This window comes from Heptranchias perlo, unplaced genomic scaffold (assembly GCF_035084215.1).
Source record: "Heptranchias perlo isolate sHepPer1 unplaced genomic scaffold, sHepPer1.hap1 HAP1_SCAFFOLD_87, whole genome shotgun sequence".
Lineage (NCBI taxonomy): Eukaryota > Metazoa > Chordata > Chondrichthyes > Hexanchiformes > Hexanchidae > Heptranchias > Heptranchias perlo.
The window spans coordinates 2,085,963-2,107,756 of NW_027139907.1; the positions used below are offsets into that span (position 1 = coordinate 2,085,963).

The following is a 21,794-nucleotide window of genomic DNA, read 5'->3' on the forward strand; positions in this document are numbered from 1 at the left end:
CGCGAGCCCCGGTCACCGGTCAGCAATCGGCAATCCACAGGCCCCCGTCACCGATCCACAATCCACAGGCCCCGGTCACCGATCACCGATCCGCGATCCACGGGCCCCATTCACCGATCCGCGATCCGCTGGCCCCGGTCACCGATCCGCGATCCACGGGCCCCGGTCACCGATCCGCAGGCCCTGGTCACCGATCCGCGATCCGCGGGCCCCGGTCACCGATCGGCGATCCACGGGCCCCGGTCGCCGATCCGCGGGCCCCGGTCACCGATCCGCGATCCACGGGCCCCCGTCACCGATCCGCGGGCCCCGGTCACCGATCCGCTGGCCCCGGTCACCGATCCGCGATCCACGGGCCCCGGTCACCGATCCGCGGGCCCCGGTCACCGATCCGCGGGCCCCCGTCACCGATTGGCGATCCGCGGGCCCCGGTCACCGATCCGCGATCCGCGGGCCCCGGTCACCGATCCGCGGGCCCCCGTCACCGATCGGCGATCCGCGGGCCCCGGTCACCGATCGGCGATCCATGGGCCCCGGTCACCGATCGGCGATCCACGGGCCCCAGTCACCGATCCGCGATCCCCGGTCACCGATCCGCGATCCCCGGTCACCGATCGGCGATCCACGGGCCCCCGTCACCGATCCGCGATCCGCGAGCCCCGGTCACCGATCGGCGATCCATGGGCCCCGGTCACTGATCCGCGATCCACGGGCCCCGGTCACCGATCCGCGATCCACAGGCCCCAGTCACCGATCCACGGGCTCCGGTCATCGATCCGCAGTCTCCCGTCACCGACCCGCAGGCTCCGGTCAAGCTCCAGGACCAGCTCAGTGACCACTCTTCAGCTGTGAGTCGAGACAGTGAGTGGCAGGAGGATATTTGACTGCAGAAGCATCACCCAGTGGTTGGGGAGGGGATCACACTCACCTGTTACGGCCCTCACCCCGACCGTGGAGTGATTCACAGACTGGGTTTAGTGTTTAGTGATCCCGGGGGTGTTACCGATACCGTCCCTGGATACCGAGGTTAGGTGAGGGACTTTGGGAGGTATGGGGAGCGGGGACCTGTCCATCAGAGTAACCGAAGGTATGAGAACTGAAATAATCCAGAGTTAGAAAGGAGAAAACGCCCAAAAATGGAACAGTGGGGAACAGGATATCAAATACCCAGGGGAACTCAAAGTCTCCACACAATACGTTTGATGCAAAGCTAATTTATTTCACATGTATCAAAATATTAAATTGCAGCGTGTTACCGATACCAGGGCTACATGTTATTATCAGCAGATACAAACCCCGACTGTCAGAATGAACATGGTTCAGGCCTGGATGCGATTAACAGCAGCAAGAACAGCAGAATCCAACCCCTACAGTCACAGGTGGACTCGCTGGTGAGAGAGGAGGTGGGAGGACTGAGTGAAACCCTTCCCACACACGGAGCAGGTGAACGGCCTCTCCCCGGTGTGAACTCGCTGGTGTCTCAACACGTGGGAGGACTGAGTGAATCCCTTCCCACAGACAGAGCAGGAGAACGGCCTCTCCCCAGTGTGAGTACGTTGGTGTTTCAGGAGATGCTTCGTGCTTTTAAAGCTCTTCTCACAGTCAGAACATTTAAATGGTCTCTTATTGGTGTGAACAAGTTGGTGTTTACTGAGGCTGGCTGAAAAACTGAACTTGTTCCCACACACGGAGCAGGTGAACGGCTTCTCCCCAGTGTGAACTCGCTGGTGTGTCAGCAGGTGGCATGACTGAGTGAAACCCTTCCCGCACATGGAGCAGGTGAACGGTCTCTCCCCGGTGTGAACTCGCTGGTGGGTCAACAGTTCCTTTGTATTTTTAAAGCTCTTCTCACAGTCAGAACATTTAATCGGTCTCTTATCAATGTGAACAAATTGGTGTTCAATGAGGTTGGATGACCGAGTGAACCCCTTCCCACACACGGAGCAGGTGAACGGCCTCTCCCCAGTGTGACTGCGTCGATGAGTTTCCAGTTGGGACGGGGAATTGAATCCCTTCCCACAGTCCCCACATTTCCAGGGCCTATCCCCACTGTGAACGGTGCCTTTCCCTTCCATATTCAGGTCCTGATGAATCGAGGGACTCTGTCAGATCTTGATGTGATGTTTGGTTTGAGTTTCCTGTCTGTAAATCCTCCCCTTCTAATCCCCTGGAAAAGGAGTTTACAAAAGTCATCACTGTAAATACAGGATAGAAATTCAGAACAGACAATTCGAGTTTCGATGGAAAATTCTTTCCTCTCTTGTTCCCCAAAAGCTGTAAATTCCCGTCCCACACATTTCCGAAATCTGCGCTGAAATTCAGATTCATCACTTGGTCACTTCTCCCTCCTCCCCTGAAGGTACTGACTCTGACTGGGTTCAGTTCCACACTCACTGGTTCCTCTCTCTCCCTCCTCCCCTGAAGGTGCTGACTCTGACTGGGTTCAGTTCCACACTCACTGGTTCGTCTCTCTCTCCTCCCCTGAAGGTGCTGACTCTGACTGGGTTCAGTTCCACACTCACTGGTTCCTCTCTCTCTCCTCCCCTGAAGGTGCTGACTCTGACTGGGTTCAGTTCCACACTCACTGGTTCCTCTCTCTCTCCTCCCCCTGAAGGTACTGACTCTGACTGGGTTCAGTTCTACACTCACTGGTTCCCCTCTCTCCACTCCCCTGAAGGTACTGACTCTGACTGGGTTCAGTTCCACACTCACTGGTTCCTCTCTCCATCCTCCCCTGAAGGTGCTGACTATGACTGGGTTCAGTTCTACACTCACTGGTTCCCCTCTCTCTCCTCCCCTGAAGGTGCTGACTCTGACTGGGTTCAGTTCCACACTCACTGGTTCCCCTCTCTCTCTCTCCTCCCCCTGAAGGCGCTGACTCTGACTGGGTTCAGTTCCACACTCACTGGTTCCTCTCTCTCTCCTCCCCTGAAGGTACTGACTCTGACTGGGTTCAGTTCTGCACTCACTGGTTCCCCTCTCTCTCTCCTCCCCTGAAGGTACTGACTCTGACTGGGTTCAGTTCCACACTCACTGGTTCCTCTCTCTCTCTCTCCTCCCCCTGAAGGTGCTGACTCTGACTGGGTTCAGTTCTGCACTCACTGGTTCCCCTCTCTCTCTCTCTCCTCCCCCTGAAGGCGCTGACTCTGACTGGGTTCAGTTCTGCACTCACTGGTTCCCCTCTCTCTCTCTCTCTCTCCTCCCCCTGAAGGCGCTGACTCTGACTGGGTTCAGTTCCACACTCACTGGTTCCCGTCTCTCTCTCCCCTCCCCTGAAGGTGCTGACTCTGACTGGGTTCAGTTCCACACTCACTGGTTCCTCTCTCTCTCCTCCCCTGAAGGTGCTGACTCTGACTGGGTTCAGTTCCACACTCACTGGTTCCTCTCTCTCTCCTCCCCTGAAGGTGCTGACTCTGACTGGGTTCAGTTCCACACTCACTGGTTCCTCTCTCTCTCCACTCCCCTGAAGGTGCTGACTCTGACTGGGTTCAGTTCGACACTCACTGGTTCCTCTCTCTCTCTCCTCCCCTGAAGGTGCTGACTCTGACTGGGTTCAGTTCTGCACTCACTGGTTCCCCTCTCTCTCCTCCCCTGAAGGTACTGACTCTGACTGGGTTCAGTTCCACACTCACTGGTTCCCCTCTCTCTCTCTCCTCCCCTGAAGGTGCTGACTCTGACTGGGTTCAGTTCCACACTCACTGGTTCCTCTCTCTCTCTCCTCCCCCTGAAGGTGCTGACTCTGACTGGGTTCAGTTCTACACTCACTGGATCCCCTCTCTCGCCTCCCCTGAAGATGCTGACTCTGACTGGGTTCAGTTCCACACTCACTGGTTCCCCTCTCCCTCCCTCCCCTGAAGGTACTGACTCTGACTGGGTTCAGTTCGACACTCACTGGTTCCCCTCTCTCTCCTCCCCTGAAGGTGCTGACTCTGACTGGGTTCAGTTTGACACTCACTGGTTCCCCTCTCTCTCTCTCTCGCACCCCTGAAGGTGCTGACTCTGACTGGGTTCAGTTCCACACTCACAGGTTCCCCTCTCTCTCTCCCTCCCCTGAAGGTACTGACTCTGACTGGGTTCAGTTCTGCACTCACTGGTTCCCCTCTCACCCCTCCCCTGAAGGTGCTGACTCTGACTGGGTACAGTTCCACACTCACTGGTTCCCCTCTGTCTCCCTCTCCTGAAGGTGCTGACTCTGACTGGGTTCAGTTCTGCACTCACTGGTTCCCCTCTCACCCCTCCCCTGAAGGTGCTGACTCTGACTGGGTTCAGTTCCACACTCTCTGGTTCCCCTCTCTCTCCTCCCCTGAAGGTGCTGACTCTGACTGGGTTCAGTTCTACACTCACTGGTTCCCCTGTCTCTCCTCCCCTGAAGGTACTGACTCTGACTGGGTTCAGTTGTCCACTCACTGGTTCCCCTCTCTCTCCTCCCCTGAAGGTGCTGACTCTGACTGGGTTCAGTTCCACACTCTCTGGTTCCCCTCTCTCTCCTCCCCTGAAGGTGCTGACTCTGACTGGGTTCAGTTGTACACTCACTGGTTCCCCTGTCTCTCCTCCCCTGAAGGTGCTGACTCTGACTGGGTTCAGTTCTACACTCACTGGTTCCCCTCTCTCTCTCCTCCCCTGAAGGTGCTGACTCTGACTGGGTTCAGTTGCACACTCACTGGTTCCCCTCTCTCTCTCTCTCTCTCTCTCTCTCCTCCCCTGAAGGTGCTGACTCTGACTGGGTTCAGTTCCACACTCACTGGTTCCCCACTCTCTCTCTCCACTCCCCTGAAGGTGCTGACTCTGACTGGCTTCAGTTCGACACTCACTGGTTCCCCTCTCTCTCCTCCCCTGAAGGTGCTGACTCTGACTGGGTTCAGTTCCATACTCACTGGTTCCCCTCTCTCTCCTCCCCTGAAGGTGCTGACTCTGACTGGGTTCAGTTCCACACTCACTGGTTCCCCTCTGTCTCCCTCTCCTGAAGGTACTGACTCTGACTGGGTTCAGTTCTGCACTCACTGCTGCCCCTCTCTCTCCCTCCCCTGAAGGTGCTGACTCTGACTGGGTTCAGTTCTGCACTCACTGGTTCCCCTCTCTCTCCCTCCCCAGAAGGTGCTGACTCTGACTGGGTTCAGTTCTACACTCACTGGTTCCCCTCTCTCTCTCTCCTCCACTGAAGGTACTGACTCTGACTGGGTTCAGTTCCACACTCACTGGTTCCCCTCTCTCTCCTCCGCTGAAGGTGCTGACTCTGACTGGGTTCAGTTCCACACTCACTGGTTCCCCTCTCTCTCTCCTCCCCTGAAGGTGCTGACTCTGACTGGGTTCAGTTCTACACTCACTGGTTCCCCTCTCTCTCTCCCCTCCCCTGAAGGTCCTGACTCTGACTGGGTTCAGTTCCACACTCACTGGTTCCCCTCTCTCTCCTCCGCTGAAGGTGCTGACTCTGACTGGGTTCAGTTCCACACTCACTGGTTCCCCTCTCTCTCTCCTCCCCTGAAGGTACTGACTCTGACTGGGTTCAGTTCCACACTGACTGGTTCCCCTCTCTCTCCTCCCCTGAAGGCACTGACTCTGACTGGGTTCAGTTCTGCACTCACTGGTTCCCCTCTCTCTCCTCCCCTGAAGGTACTGACTCTGACTGGGTTCAGTTCTACACTCACTGGTTCCCCTCTCTCTCTCCCTCCTCCCCTGAAGGGACTGACTCTGACTGGGTTCAGTTCCACACTCACTGGTTCCCCTCTCTCTCCTCCGCTGAAGGTGCTGACTCTGACTGGGTTCAGTTCTACACTCACTGGTTCCCCTCTCTCTCCCTCCTCCCCTGAAGGTACTGACTCTGATTGGGTTCAGTTCCACACTCACTGGTTCCCCTCTCTCTCTCTCTCTCCCTCCTCCCCTGAAGGTACTGACTCTGACTGGGTTCAGTTCCACACTGACTGGTTCCCCTCTCTCTCCTCCCCTGAAGGTACTGACTCTGACTGGGTTCAGTTCCACACTCACTGGTTCCTCTCTCTCTCTCCTCCCCTGAAGGTGCTGACTCTGACTGGGTTCAGTTCGACACTCACTGGTTCCCCTCTCTCTCCTCCCTGAAGGTACTGACTCCTACTGGGTTCAGTTCTACACTCACTGGTTCCCCTCTCTCTCCTCCCCTGAAGGTACTGACTCTGACTGGGTTCAGTTCCACACTCACTGGTTCCCTTCTCTCTCCTCCCCTGAAGGTGCTGACTCTGACTGGGTTCAGTTCGACACTCACTGGTTCCCCTCTCCCTCCTCCCCTGAAGGCGCTGACTCCGACTGGGTTCAGTTCCACACTCACTGGTTCCTCCATCTCTCCTCCCCTGAAGGTGCTGACTCTGACTGGGTTCAGTTCTACACTCACTGGTTCCCCTCTCTCTCCTCCCCTGAAGGTACTGACTCTGACTGGGTTCAGTTCTACACTCACTGGTTCCCCTCTCTCTCTCTCTCCTCCCCCTGAAGGCGCTGACTCCGACTGGGTTCAGTTCTACACTCACTGGTTCCCTTCTCTCTCTCCCCTCCCCTGAAGGTGCTGACTCTGACTGGGTTCAGTTCCACACTCACTGGTTCCCCTCTCTGTCCTCCCCTGAAGGTGCTGACTCTGACTGGGTTCAGTTCCACACTCACTGGTTCCCCTCTCTCCCTCCTCCCCTGAAGGTGCTGACGCTGACTGGGTTCAGTTCTACACTCACTGGTTCCCCTCTCTCTCCTCCCCTGAAGGTACTGACTCTGACTGGGTTGAGTTCCACACTCACTGGTTCCCCTCTCTCTCCTCCCCTGAAGGTGCTGACTCTGACTGGGTTCAGTTCCACACTCACTGGTTCCCCTCTCTCTCCTCCCCTGAAGGTGCTGACTCTGACTGGGTTCAGTTCGACACTCACTGGTTCCCCTCTCCCTCCTCCCCTGAAGGTGCTGACTCTGACTGGGTTCAGTTCTGCACTCACTGGTTCCCCTCTCTCTCTCTCCTCCCCTGAAGGTACTGACTCTGACTGGGTTCAGTTCTACACTCACTGGTTCCCCTCTCTCTCCTCCCCTGAAGGTACTGACTCTGACTGGGTTCAGTTCCACACTCACTGGTTCCCTTCTCTCTCCTCCCCTGAAGGTGCTGACTCTGACTGGGTTCAGTTCGACACTCACTGGTTCCCCTCTCCCTCCACCCCTGAAGGCGCTGACTCCGACTGGGTTCAGTTCCACACTCACTGGTTCCTCCATCTCTCCTCCCCTGAAGGTGCTGACTCTGACTGGGTTCAGTTCTACACTCACTGGTTCCCCTCTCTCTCCTCCCCTGAAGGTACTGACTCTGACTGGGTTCAGTTCTACACTCACTGGTTCCCCTCTCTCTCTCTCTCCTCCCCCTGAAGGCGCTGACTCCGACTGGGTTCAGTTCTACACTCACTGGTTCCCTTCTCTCTCTCCCCTCCCCTGAAGGTGCTGACTCTGACTGGGTTCAGTTCCACACTCACTGGTTCCCCTCTCTGTCCTCCCCTGAAGGTGCTGACTCTGACTGGGTTCAGTTCCACACTCACTGGTTCCCCTCTCTCCCTCATCCCCTGAAGGTGCTGACGCTGACTGGGTTCAGTTCTACACTCAATGGTTCCCCTCTCTCTCCTCCCCTGAAGGTGCTGACTCTGACTGGGTTCAGTTCTACACTCACTGGTTCCCCTCTCTCTCCTCCCCTGAAGGTACTGACTCTGACTGGGTTCAGTTCCACACTCACTGGTTCCCCTCTCTCTCCTCCCCTGAAGGTGCTGACTCTGACTGGGTTCAGTTCCACACTCACTGGTTCCTCTCTCTCTCCTCCCCTGAAGGTGCTGACTCTGACTGGGTTCAGTTCCACACTCACTGGTTCCTCTCTCTCTCCTCCCCTGAAGGTGCTGACTCTGACTGGGTTCAGTTCGACACTCACTGGTTCCCCTCTCTCTCCTCCCCCTGAAGGTGCTGACTCTGACTGGGTTCAGTTCTACACTCACTGGATCCCCTCTCTCTCCTCCCCTGAAGGTACTGACTCTGACTGGGTTCAGTTCTACACTCACTGGTTCCCCTCTCTCTCCCTCCTCCCCTGAAGGTACTGACTCTGACTGGGTTCAGTTCCACACTCACTGGTTCCCCTCTCTCTCTCTCTCCCTCCTCCCCTGAAGGTACTGACTCTGACTGGGTTCAGTTCCACACTGACTGGTTCCCCTCTCTCTCCTCCCCTGAAGGTACTGACTCTGACTGGGTTCAGTTCTGCACTCATTGGTTCCCCTCACTCTATCTCTCCTCCCCCTGAAGGCGCTGACTCTGACTGGGTTCAGTTCTACACTCACTGGTTCCCGTCTCTCTCTCCCCTCCCCTGAAGGTGCTGACTCTGACTGGGTTCAGTTCCACACTCACTGGTTCCTCTCTCTCTCCTCCCCTGAAGGTGCTGACTCTGACTGGGTTCAGTTGCACACTCACTGGTTCCTCTCTCTCCTCCCCTGAAGGTGCTGACTCTGACTGGGTTCAGTTCTACACTCACTGGTTCCCCTCTCTCTCCTCCCCTGAAGGTGCTGACTCTGACTGGGTTCAGTTCTGCACTCACTGGTTCCCCTCTCTCTCTCTCTCTCTCCTCCCCCTGAAGGCGCTAACTCCGACTGGGTTCAGTTCGACACTCACTGGTTCCTCTCTCTCTCTCTCTCTCTCTCCTCCCCTGAAGGTGCTGACTCTGACTGGGTTCAGTTTGACACTCACTGGTTCCCCTCTCTCTCTCTCGCACCCCTGAAGGTGCTGACTCTGACTGGGTTCAGTTCCACACTCACAGGTTCCCCTCTCTCTCTCTCTCCCTCCCCTGAAGGTACTGACTCTGACTGGGTTCAGTTCTACACTCACTGGTTCCCCTCTCTCTCCTCCCCTGAAGGTGCTGACTCTGACTGGGTTCAGTTGTACACTCACTGGTTCCCCTCTCTCTCCTCCCCTGAAGGTACTGACTCTGACTGGGTTCAGTTCCACACTCACTGGTTCCCCTCTCTCTCTCCTCCCCTGAAGGTACTGACTCTGACTGGGTTCAGTTGCACACTCACTGGTTCCCCTCTCTCTCCCTCCTCCCCTGAAGGTACTGACTCTGACTGGGTTCAGATCTGCACTCACTGGTTCCCCTCTCTCTCTCTCTCTCTCCTCCCCTGAAGGTGCTAACTCTGACTGGGTTCAGTTCTGCACTCACTGGTTCCCCTCTCTCTCTCCACTCCCCTGAAGGTGCTGACTCTGACTGGCTTCAGTTCTACACTCACTGGTTCCCCTCTCTCTCCTCCCCTGAAGGTGCTGACTCTGACTGGGTTCAGTTCCATACTCACTGGTTCCCCTCTCTCTCCTCCCCTGAAGGTGCTGACTCTGACTGGGTTCAGTTCCACACTCACTGGTTCCCCTCTGTCTCCCTCTCCTGAAGGTACTGACTCTGACTGGGTTCAGTTCTGCACTCACTGCTTCCCCTCTCTCTCCTCCGCTGAAGGTGCTGACTCTGACTGGGTTCAGTTCCACACTCACTGGTTCCCCTCTCTCTCCTCCCCTGAAGGTGCTGACTGTGACTGGGTTCAGTTCTACACTCACTGGTTCCCCTCTCTCTCCCTCCTCCCCTGAAGGGACTGACTCTGACTGGGTTCAGTTCCACACTCACTGGTTCCCCTCTCTCTCCTCCCCTGAAGGTGCTGACTCTGACTGGGTTCAGTTCTACACTCACTGGTTCCCCTCTCTCTCTCTCCTCCCCTGAAGGTACTGACTCTGACTGGGTTCAGTTCTACACTCACTGGTTCCCCTCTCTCCCTCTCCTCCCCTGAAGGTACTGACTCTGACTGGGTTCAGTTCTACACTCACTGGTTCCCCTCTCTCTCCTCCCCTGAAGGTGCTGACTCTGACTGGGTTCAGTTCTGCACTCACTGGTTCCCCTCTCTCTCCTCCCCTGAAGGTGCTGACGCTGACTGGGTTCAGTTCTACACTCACTGGTTCCCCTCTCTCCCCTCCCCTGAAGGTGCTGACTCTGACTGGGTTCAGTTCTGCACTCACTGGTTCCCCTTTCTCTCCCTCCCCTGAAGGTGCTGACTCTGACTGGGTTCAGTTCCACACTCACTGGTTCCCCTCTCTCTCTCTCCCTCCACTGAAGGTACTGACTCTGACTGGGTTCAGTTCTGCACTCACTGGTTCCCCTCTCTCTCTCTCTCTCTCCTCCCCCTGAAGGCGCTGACTCCGACTGGGTTCAGTTCGACACTCACTGGTTCCTCTCTCTCTCTCTCTCTCTCTCTCTCCTCCCCTGAAGGTGCTGACTCTGACTGGGTTCAGTTTGACACTCACTGGTTCCCCTCTCTCTCTCTCGCACCCCTGAAGGTGCTGACTCTGACTGGGTTCAGTTCCACACTCACAGGTTCCCCTCTCTCTCTCTCTCCCTCCCCTGAAGGTACTGACTCTGACTGGGTTCAGTTCTACACTCACTGGTTCCCCTCTCTCTCCTCCCCTGAAGGTGCTGACTCTGACTGGGTTCAGTTGTACACTCACTGGTTCCCCTCTCTCTCCTCCCCTGAAGGTACTGACTCTGACTGGGTTCAGTTCCACACTCACTGGTTCCCCTCTCTCTCCCTCCTCCCCTGAAGGTACTGACTCTGACTGGGTTCAGATCTGCACTCACTGGTTCCCCTCTCTCTCTCTCTCTCTCCTCCCCTGAAGGTGCTAACTCTGACTGGGTTCAGTTCTGCACTCACTGGTTCCCCTCTCTCTCTCCACTCCCCTGAAGGTGCTGACTCTGACTGGCTTCAGTTCTACACTCACTGGTTCCCCTCTCTCTCCTCCCCTGAAGGTGCTGACTCTGACTGGGTTCAGTTCCATACTCACTGGTTCCCCTCTCTCTCCTCCCCTGAAGGTGCTGACTCTGACTGGGTTCAGTTCCACACTCACTGGTTCCCCTCTGTCTCCCTCTCCTGAAGGTACTGACTCTGACTGGGTTCAGTTCTGCACTCACTGCTTCCCCTCTCTCTCCTCCGCTGAAGGTGCTGACTCTGACTGGGTTCAGTTCCACACTCACTGGTTCCCCTCTCTCTCCTCCCCTGAAGGTGCTGACTGTGACTGGGTTCAGTTCTACACTCACTGGTTCCCCTCTCTCTCCCTCCTCCCCTGAAGGGACTGACTCTGACTGGGTTCAGTTCCACACTCACTGGTTCCCCTCTCTCTCCTCCCCTGAAGGTGCTGACTCTGACTGGGTTCAGTTCTACACTCACTGGTTCCCCTCTCTCTCTCTCCTCCCCTGAAGGTACTGACTCTGACTGGGTTCAGTTCTACACTCACTGGTTCCCCTCTCTCCCTCTCCTCCCCTGAAGGTACTGACTCTGACTGGGTTCAGTTCTACACTCACTGGTTCCCCTCTCTCTCCTCCCCTGAAGGTGCTGACTCTGACTGGGTTCAGTTCTGCACTCACTGGTTCCCCTCTCTCTCCTCCCCTGAAGGTGCTGACGCTGACTGGGTTCAGTTCTACACTCACTGGTTCCCCTCTCTCCCCTCCCCTGAAGGTGCTGACTCTGACTGGGTTCAGTTCCACACTCACTGGTTCCCCTCTCTCTCTCTCCCTCCACTGAAGGTACTGACTCTGACTGGGTTCAGTTCCACACTCACTGGTTCCCCTCTCTCTCCTCCATTGAAGGTGCTGACTCTGACTGGGTTCAGTTCTGCACTCACTGGTTCCCCTCTCTCTCTCTCCTCCACTGAAGGTACTGACTCTGACTGGGTTCAGTTCCACACTCACTGGTTCCCCTCTCTCTCCTCCACTGAAGGTACTGACTCTGACTGGGTTCAGTTCCACACTCACTGGTTCCTCTCTCTCTCTCCTCCCCCTGAAGGTGCTGACTCTAACTGGGTTCAGTTCTGCACTCACTGGTTCCCCTCTCTCTCTCTCTCTCCTCCCCCTGAAGGCGCTGACTCTGACTGGGTTCAGTTCTGCACTCACTGGTTCCCCTCTCTCTCTCTCTCCTCCCCCTGAAGGCGCTGACTCTGACTGGGTTCAGTTCCACACTCACTGGTTCCTCTCTCTCTCCTCCCCTGAAGGTGCTGACTCTGACTGGGTTCAGTTCCACACTCACTGGTTCCTCTCTCTCTCCTCCCCTGAAGGTGCTGACTCTGACTGGGTTCAGTTCCACACTCACTGGTTCCTCTCTCTCTCTCCTCCCCTGAAGGTACTGACTCTGACTGGGTTCAGTTCTGCACTCACTGCTTCCCCTCTCTCTCCTCCCCTGAAGGTGCTGACTCTGACTGGGTTCAGTTCTACACTCACTGGTTCCCCTCTCTCTCCTCCCCTGAAGGTGCTGACTCTGACTGGGTTCAGTTCCACACTCACTGGTTCCCCTCTCTCTCCTCCCCTGAAGGTACTGACTCTGGCTGGGTTCAGTTCTACACTCACTGGTTCCCCTCTCTCTCCTCCCCTGAAGGTACTGACTCTGACTGGGTTCAGTTCTACACTCACTGGTTCCTCTCTCTCTCCTCCCCTGAAGGTGCTGACTCTGACTGGGTTCAGTTCTACACTCACTGGTTCCTCTCTCTCTCCACTCCCCTGAAGGTGCTGACTCTGACTGGGTTCAGTTCTACACTCACTGGTTCCTCTCTCTCTCCTCCCCTGAAGGTGCTGACTCTGACTGGGTTCAGTTCTACACTCACTGGTTCCTCCATCTCTCCTCCCCTGAAGGTGCTGACTCTGACTGGGTTCAGTTCCACACTCACTGGTTCCCCTCTCTCTCCTCCCCTGAAGGTACTGACTCTGACTGGGTTCAGTTCCACACTCACTGGTTCCCCTCTCTCTCTCTCCTCCCCTGAAGGTGCTGACTCTGACTGGGTTCAGTTCCACACTCACTGGTTCCTCTCTCTCTCTCCTCCCCCTGAAGGTGCTGACTCTGACTGGGTTCAGTTCTACACTCACTGGATCCCCTCTCTCGCCTCCCCTGAAGATGCTGACTCTGACTGGGTTCAGTTCCACACTCACTGGTTCCCCTCTCCCTCCCTCCCCTGAAGGTACTGACTCTGACTGGGTTCAGTTCCACACTCACAGGTTCCCCTCTCTCTCTCCCTCCCCTGAAGGTACTGACTCTGACTGGGTTCAGTGCTACACTCACTGGTTCCCCTCTCTCTCCTCCCCTGAAGGTACTGACTCTGACTGGGTTCAGTTCTACACTCACTGGTTCCCCTCTCTCCCTCCTCCCCTGAAGGTACTGACTCTGACTGGGTTCAGTTGCACACTCACTGGTTCCCCTCTCTCTCTCTCTCTCTCTCTCTCTCCTCCCCTGAAGGTGCTGACTCTGACTGGGTTCAGTTCCACACTCACTGGTTCCCCTCTCTCTCTCCACTCCCCTGAAGGTGCTGACTCTGACTGGGTTCAGTTCCATACTCACTGGTTCCCCTCTCTCTCTCCTCCCCTGAAGGTGCTGACTCTGACTGGGTTCAGTTCCACACTCACTGGATCCCCTCTGTCTCCCTCTCCTGAAGGTACTGACTCTGACTGGGTTCAGTTCTGCACTCACTGCTGCCCCTCTCTCTCCCTCCCCTGAAGGTGCTGACTCTGACTGGGTTCAGTTCTGCACTCACTGGTTCACCTCTCTCTCCCTCCCCTGAAGGTGCTGACTCTGACTGGGTTCAGTTCCACACTCACTGGTTCCCCTCTCTCTCCTCCGCTGAAGGTGCTGACTCTGACTGGGTTCAGTTCCACACTCACTGGTTCCCCTCTCTCTCCTCCGCTGAAGGTGCTGACTCTGACTGGGTCAGTTCCACACTCACTGGTTCCCCTCTCCCTCCTCCCCTGAAGGTGCTGACTCTGACTGGGTTCAGTTCCACACTCACTGGTTCCCCTCTCTCTCTCTCCTCCACTGAAGGTACTGACTCTGACTGGGTTCAGTTCCACACTCACTGGTTCCCCTCTCTCTCCTCCGCTGAAGGTGCTGACTCTGACTGGGTTCAGTTCCAAACTCAATGGTTCCCCTCTCTCTCCTCCCCTGAAGGTGCTGACTCTGACTGGGTTCAGTTCTACACTCACTGGTTCCCCTCTCTCTCTCTCCTCCACTGAAGGTACTGACTCTGACTGGGTTCAGTTCTGCACTCACTGGTTCCCCTCTCTCTCTCTCTCTCTCTCTCTCTCCCCTCCCCTGAAGGTCCTGACTCTGACTGGGTTCAGTTCCACACTCACTGGTTCCCCTCTCTCTCCTCCGCTGAAGGTGCTGACTCTGACTGGGTTCAGTTCCACACTCACTGGTTCCCCTCTCTCTCTCCTCCCCTGAAGGTACTGACTCTGACTGGGTTCAGTTCCACACTGACTGGTTCCCCTCTCTCTCCTCCCCTGAAGGCACTGACTCTGACTGGGTTCAGTTCTGCACTCACTGGTTCCCCTCTCTCTCCTCCCCTGAAGGTACTGACTCTGACTGGGTTCAGTTCTACACTCACTGGTTACCCTCTCTCTCTCCCTCCTCCCCTGAAGGGACTGACTCTGACTGGCTTCAGTTCCACACTCACTGGTTCCCCTCTCTCTCCTCCGCTGAAGGTGCTGACTCTGACTGGGTTCAGTTCTACACTCACTGGTTCCCCTCTCTCTCCCTCCTCCCCTGAAGGTACTGACTCTGACTGGGTTCAGTTCCACACTCACTGGTTCCCCTCTCTCTCTCTCTCCCTCCTCCCCTGAAGGTACTGACTCTGACTGGGTTCAGTTCCACACTGACTGGTTCCCCTCTCTCTCCTCCCCTGAAGGTACTGACTCTGACTGGGTTCAGTTCTGCACTCATTGGTTCACCTCTCTCTCCTCCCCTGAAGGCGCTGACTCTGACTGGGTTCAGTTCTGCACTCACTGGTTCCCGTCTCTCTCTCCCCTCCCCTGAAGGTGCTGACTCTGACTGGGTTCAGTTCCACACTCACTGGTTCCTCTCTCTCTCCTCCCCTGAAGGTGCTGACTCTGACTGGGTTCAGTTCGACACTCACTGGTTCCCCTCTCTCTCCTCCCTGAAGGTGCTGACTCTGACTGGGTTCAGTTCCACACTCACTGGTTCCCCTCTCTCTCCTCCCCTGAAGGTACTGACTCTGACTGGGTTCAGTTCTACACTCACTGCTTCCCCTCTCTCTCCTCCCCTGAAGGTACTGACTCTGACTGGGTTCAGTTCCAAACTCACTGGTTCCTCTCTCTCCTCCCCTAAAGGTGCTGACTCTGACTGGGTTCAGTTCGACACTCACTGGTTCCCCTCTCCCTCCTCCCCTGAAGGTGCTGACTCTGACTGGGTTCAGTTCTGCACTCACTGGTTCCCCTCTCTCTCTCTCCTCCCCTGAAGGTACTGACTCTGACTGGGTTCAGTTCTCCACTCACTGGTTCCCCTCTCTCTCCTCCCCTGAAGGTACTGACTCTGACTGGGTTCAGTTCCACACTCACTGGTTCCCTTCTCTCTCCTCCCCTGAAGGTGCTGACTCTGACTGGGTTCAGTTCTACACTCACTGGTTCCCCTCTCTCTCCTCCCCTGAAGGTACTGACTCTGACTGGGTTCAGTTCTACACTCACTGGTTCCCCTCTCTCTCTCTCTCTCTCCTCCCCCTGAAGGCGCTGACTCCGACTGGGTTCAGTTCTACACTCACTGGTTCCCTTCTCTCTCTCCCCTCCCCTGAAGGTGCTGACTCTGACTGGGTTCAGTTCCACACTCACTGGTTCCCCTCTCTGTCCTCCCCTGAAGGTGCTGACTCTGACTGGGTTCAGTTCCACACTCACTGGTTCCCCTCTCTCCCTCCTCCCCTGAAGGTGCTGACTCTGACTGGGTTCAGTTATACACTCACTGGTTCCCCTCTCTCTCCTCCCCTGAAGGTGCTGACTCTGACTGGGTTCAGTTCCACACTCACTGGTTCCCCTCTCTCTCCTCCCCTGAAGGTGCTGACTCTGACTGGGTTCAGTTCCACACTCACTGGTTCCTCTCTCTCTCCTCCCCTGAAGGTGCTGACTCTGACTGGGTTCAGTTCGACACTCACTGGTTCCCCTATCACTCCTCCACTGAAGGTGTTGACTCTGACTGGGTTCAGTTCTACACTCACTGGTTCCCCTCTCTCTCCTCCCCCTGAAGGTGCTGACTCTGACTGGGTTCAGTTCTACACTCACTGGATCCCCTCTCTCGCCTCCCCTGAAGATGCTGACTCTGACTGGGTTCAGTTTGACACTCACTGGTTCCCCTCTCTCTCTCTCGCACCCCTGAAGGTGCTGACTCTGACTGGGTTCAGTTCCACACTCACAGGTTCCCCTCTCTCTCTCTCCCTCCCCTGAAGGTACTGACTCTGACTGGGTTCAGTTCTACACTCACTGGTTCCCCTCTCTCCACTCCCCTGAAGGTGCTGACTCTGACTGGGTTCAGTTCCACACTCACTGGTTCCCCTCTCTCTCCTCCGCTGAAGGTGCTGACTCTGACTGGGTTCAGTTCTACACTCACTGGTTCCCCTCTCTCTCCCTCCTCCCCTGAAGGTACTGACTCTGACTGGGTTCAGTTCCACACTCACTGGTTCCCCTCTCTCTCTCTCTCTCCCTCCCTCCTCCCCTGAAGGTACTGACTCTGACTGGGTTCAGTTCCACACTGACTGGTTCCCCTCTCTCTCCTCCCCTGAAGGTACTGACTCTGACTGGGTTCAGTTCTGCACTCATTGGTTCCCCTCACTCTCTCTCTCCTCCCCCTGAAGGCGCTGACTCTGACTGGGTTCAGTTCTACACTCACTGGTTCCCGTCTCTCTCTCCCCTCCCCTGAAGGTGCTGACTCTGACTGGGTTCAGTTCCACACTCACTGGTTCCTCTCTCTCTCCTCCCCTGAAGGTGCTGACTCTGACTGGGTTCAGTTCCACACTCACTGGTTCCTCTCTCTCCTCCCCTGAAGGTGCTGACTCTGACTGGGTTCAGTTCTACACTCACTGGTTCCTCTCTCTCCTCCCCTGAAGGTACTGACTCTGACTGGGTTCAGTTCTACACTCACTGGTTCCCCTCTCTCTCCTCCCCTGAAGGTGCTGACTCTGACTGGGTTCAGTTCTGCACTCACTGGTTCCCCTCTCTCTCTCTCTCCTCCCCCTGAAGGCGCTGACTCCGACTGGGTTCAGTTCTGCACTCACTGGTTCCCCTCTCTCTCTCCTCCCCTGAAGGTACTGACTCTGACTGGGTTCAGTTGCACACTCACTGGTTCCCCTCTCTCTCCCTCCTCCTCTGAAGGTACTGACTCTGACTGGGTTCAGATCTGCACTCACTGGTTCCCCTCTCTCTCTCTCTCTCTCCTCCCCTGAAGGTACTGACTCTGACTGGGTTCAGTTCTACACTCACTGGTTCCCCTCTCTCTCTCCTCCCCTGAAGGTACTGACTCTGAGTGGGTTCAGTTGCACACTCACTGGTTCCCCTCTCTCTCCCTCCTCCCCTGAAGGTACTGACTCTGACTGGGTTCAGTTCTGCACTCACTGGTTCCCCTCTCTCTCTCCACTCCCCTGAAGGTGCTGACTCTGACTGGCTTCAGTTCTACACTCACTGGTTCCCCTCTCTCTCCTCCCCTGAAGGTGCTGACTCTGACTGGGTTCAGTTCTGCACTCACTGGTTCCCCTCTCTCTCCCTCCCCTGAAGGTGCTGACTCTGACTGGGTTCAGTTCCACACTCACTGGTTCCCCTCTGTCTCCCTCTCCTGAAGGTACTGACTCTGACTGGGTTCAGTTCTGCACTCACTGCTTCCCCTCTCTCTCCCTCCCCTGAAGGTGCTGACTCTGACTGGGTTCAGTTCTGCACTCACTGGTTCCCCTCTCTCTCCCTCCCCTGAAGGTGCTGACTCTGACTGGGTTCAGTTCTACACTCACTGGTTCCCCTCTCTCTCTCTCCTCCACTGAAGGTACTGACTCTGACTGGGTTCAGTTCTACACTCACTGGTTCCCCTCTCTCTCCTCCCCTGAAGGTGCTGACTCTGACTGGGTTCAGTTCCACACTCACTGGTTCCCCTCTCCCCTCCCCTGAAGGTACTGACTCTGACTGGGTTCAGTTGCACACTCACTGGTTCCCCTCTCTCTCCCTCCTCCCCTGAAGGTACTGACTCTGACTGGGTTCAGTTCCACACTCACTGGTTCCCCTCTCTCTCCTCCCCTGAAGGTGCTGACTCTGACTGGGTTCAGTTCTACACTCACTGGTTCCCCTCTCTCTCTCCTCCCCTGAAGGTACTGACTCTGACTGGGTTCAGTTGCACACTCACTGGTTCCCCTCTCTCTCCCTCCTCCCCTGAAGGTACTGACTCTGACTGGGTTCAGTTCCACACTCACTGGTTCCCCTCTCTCTCCTCCCCTGATGGTGCTGACTCTGACTGGGTTCAGTTCCGCACTCACTGGTTCCTCTCTCTCTCTCCTCCCCTGAAGGTCCTGACTCTGACTGGGTTCAGTTCCACACTTACTGGTTCCTCTCTCTCTCTCCTCCCCTGAAGGTCCTGACTCTGACTGGGTTCAGTTCCACACTCACTGGTTCCTCTCTCTCTCTCCTCCCCTGAAGGTACTGACTCTGACTGGGTTCAGTTCCACACTCACTGGTTCCTCTCTCTCCCTCCTCCCCTGAAGGTACTGACTCTGACTGGGTTCAGTTCCACACTCACTGGTTCCCCTCTCTGTCCTCCCCCTGAAGGTACTGACTCTGACTGGGTTCAGTTTGACACTCACTGGTTCCCCTCTCTCTCCTCCCCTGAAGGTGCTGACTCTGACTGGGTTCAGTTCTACACTCACTGGTTCCCCTCTCTCTCTCTCCTCCCCTGAAGGTACTGACTCTGACTGGGTTCAGTTCCACACTCACTGGTTCCTCTCTCTCTCTCCTCCCCTGAAGGTCCTGACTCTGACTGGGTTCAGTTCCACACTCACTGGTTCCCCTCTCTCTCCTCCCCTGAAGATGCTGACTCTGACTGGGTTCAGTTCTGCACTCACTGGTTCCCCTCTCTCTCCTCCCCCTGAAGGTACTGACTCTGACTGGGTTCAGTTCTGCACTCACTGGTTCCTCTCTCTCTCTCCTCCCCTGAAGGTGCTGACTCTGACTGGGTTCAGTTCCACACTCACTGGTTCCTCTCTCTCTCTCCTCCCCTGAAGGTCCTGACTCTGACTGGGTTCAGTTCCACACTCACTGGTTCCTCTCTCTCTCTCCTCCCCTGAAGGTCCTGACTCTGACTGGGTTCAGTTCCACACTCACTGGTTCCTCTCTCTCCCTCCTCCCCTGAAGGTACTGACTCTGACTGGGTTCAGTTCCACACTCACTGGTTCCCCTCTCTCTCCTCCGCTGAAGGTGCTGACTCTGACTGGGTTCAGTTCTGCACTCACTGGTTCCTCTCTCTCCCTCCTCCCCTGAAGGTACTGACTCTGACTGGGTTCAGTTCCACACTCACTGGTTCCTCTCTCTCTCTCCTCCCCTGAAGGTACTGACTCTGACTGGGTTCAGTTTGACACTCACTGGTTCCCCTCTCTCTCCTCCCCTGAAGGTCCTGACTCTGACTGGGTTCAGTTCCACACTCACTGGTTCCTCTCTCTCTCTCCTCCCCTGAAGGTCCTGACTCTGACTGGGTTCAGTTCCACACTCACTGGTTCCTCTCTCTCTCTCCTCCCCTGAAGGTCCTGACTCTGACTGGGTTCAGTTCCACACTCACTGGTTCCTCTCTCTCCCTCCTCCCCTGAAGGTACTGACTCTGACTGGGTTCAGTTCCACACTCACTGGTTCCCCTCTCTCTCCTCCGCTGAAGGTGCTGACTCTGACTGGGTTCAGTTCTGCACTCACTGGTTCCTCTCTCTCCCTCCTCCCCTGAAGGTACTGACTCTGACTGGGTTCAGTTCCACACTCACTGGTTCCTCTCTCTCTCTCCTCCCCTGAAGGTACTGACTCTGACTGGGTTCAGTTTGACACTCACTGGTTCCCCTCTCTCTCCTCCCCTGAAGGTGCTGACTCTGACTGGGTTCAGTTCCACACTCACTGGATCCTCTCTCCCCTCCCCTGAAGGTGCTGACTCTGACTGGGTTCAGTTCTACACTCACTGGTTCCCCTCTCTCTCCTCCCCTGAAGGTGCTGACTCTGACTGGGTTCAGTTCCACACTCACTGGTTCCCCTCTCTCTCCTCCCCTGAAGGTGCTGACTCTGACTGGGTTCAGTTCTACACTCACTGGTTCCTCTCTCTCCCCTCCCCTGAAGGTGCTGACTCTGACTGGGTTCAGTTCTACACTCACTGGTTCCCCTCTCTCTCCTCCCCTGAAGGTGCTGACTCTGACTGGGTTCAGTTCTACACTCGGTGTCCCCGGGCCTCCCTCCGATCCCCGGGCCCCGGTACTCGGTGTCCCCGGGCCTCCCTCCGATCCCCGGTACTCGGTGTCCCCGGGCCCTCCCTCCGATCCGCGGGCCCTCCCTCCGATCCCCGGGCCTCCCTCCGATCCCCGGGCCCCGGTACTCGGTGTCCCCGGGCCTCCCTCCGATCCCCGGCCTTTCTTACCCCGCTCGCCCGTCGCCTCTCCCTCAGTCGCCGCCCGTCCACCGCGCATGCTCAGCTCACACTGCCCGGGTGATTGACGGGAGCTCCGGCCAATCGGAAGAGAGTGGGCGGGGCTGGAGGACCGAGCGGAGCGGCGGGTCCTCCAACCAATGGGAGTGAGGGAGGGGCGGGGCGGATCGCGGATCTCCCTCATTGGCTGAAACTCTTCAACATCGAGCTGTTCAATGGGAAAATGACAAACATCGGTCTGTTTAAAGGGACAGTGACAGACATCGGACTGTTTAAAGGGACAGTGACAGACATCGGACTGTTTAAAGGGACAGTGACATCCATCGGACTGTTTAAAGGGACAGTGACATACATCGGACTGTTTAAAGGGACAGTGACATCCATCGGACTGTTTAAAGGGACAGTGACATACATCGGACTGTTTAAAGGGACAGTGACATCCATCGGACTGTTTAAAGGGACAGTGACATACATCGGACTGTTTAAAGGGACAGTGACATCCATCGGACTGTTTAAAAGGACAGTGACATACATCGGACTGTTTAAAGGGACAGTGACATCCATCGGACTGTTTAAAGGGACAGTGACATCCATCGGACTGTTTAAAAGGACAGTGACATACATCGGACTGTTTAAAGGGACAGTGACATCCATCGGACTGTTTAAAGGGACAGTGACATATATCGGACTGTTTAAAGGGACAGTGACATCCATCGGACTGTTTAAAAGGACAGTGACATACATCGGACTGTTTAAAGGGACAGTGACATCCATCGGACTGTTTAAAGGGACAGTGACATACATCGGACTGTTTAAAGGGACAGTGACATCCATCGGACTGTTTAAAAGGACAGTGACATACATCGGACTGTTTAAAGGGACAGTGACATCCATCGGACTGTTTAAAGGGACAGTGACATACATCGGACTGTTTAAAGGGACAGTGACATCCATCGGACTGTTTAAAAGGACAGTGACATACATCGGACTGTTTAAAGGGACAGTGACATCCATCGGACTGTTTAAAGGGACAGTGACATCCATCGGACTGTTTAAAAGGACAGTGACATACATCGGACTGTTTAAAGGGACAGTGACATCCATCGGACTGTTTAAAGGGACAGTGACATACATCGGACTGTTTAAAGGGACAGTGACATCCATCGGACTGTTTAAAAGGACAGTGACATACATCGGACTGTTTAAAGGGACAGTGACATCCATCGGACTGTTTAAAGGGACAGTGACATACATCGGACTGTTTAAAAGGACAGTGACATACATCGGACTGTTTAAAGGGACAGTGACAGACATCGGACTGTTTAAAGGGACAGTGACAGACAT

The 21,794-nt window shown here is 55.9% G+C and overlaps 1 protein-coding gene across 2 annotated transcripts; it reads right to left on the reverse strand.

The window, feature by feature from the left end:
- Positions 1 to 1,198: 1,198 nt before the first annotated feature.
- On the reverse strand, positions 1,199 to 20,528 carry LOC137319581 (zinc finger protein 436-like). Of its 2 annotated transcripts, none has more exons than XM_067981678.1 (2): positions 20,442 to 20,528; positions 1,199 to 2,167 (listed from the first exon to the last, which is right to left on the reverse strand). In XM_067981678.1, exon 2 carries the CDS (start codon positions 2,073 to 2,075, stop codon positions 1,374 to 1,376), a length of 702 nt encoding a protein of 233 aa, XP_067837779.1. In that variant the 5' UTR covers positions 2,076 to 2,167; positions 20,442 to 20,528; the 3' UTR covers positions 1,199 to 1,373. The 2 variants fall into 2 exon arrangements, with proteins under 2 accessions (XP_067837779.1, XP_067837780.1); XM_067981679.1 differs by having other exon boundaries at positions 1,199 to 2,195; positions 20,442 to 20,469.
- Between the last annotated feature and the right edge of the window lie 1,266 nt (positions 20,529 to 21,794).

What these genes read in the sequence shown, in the direction of transcription:
- LOC137319581 (XM_067981678.1), bottom strand. Translation starts at nt 2,075, where the DNA reads ATGGAAGGGAAAGGCACCGTTCACAGTGGGGATAGGCCCTGGAAATGT.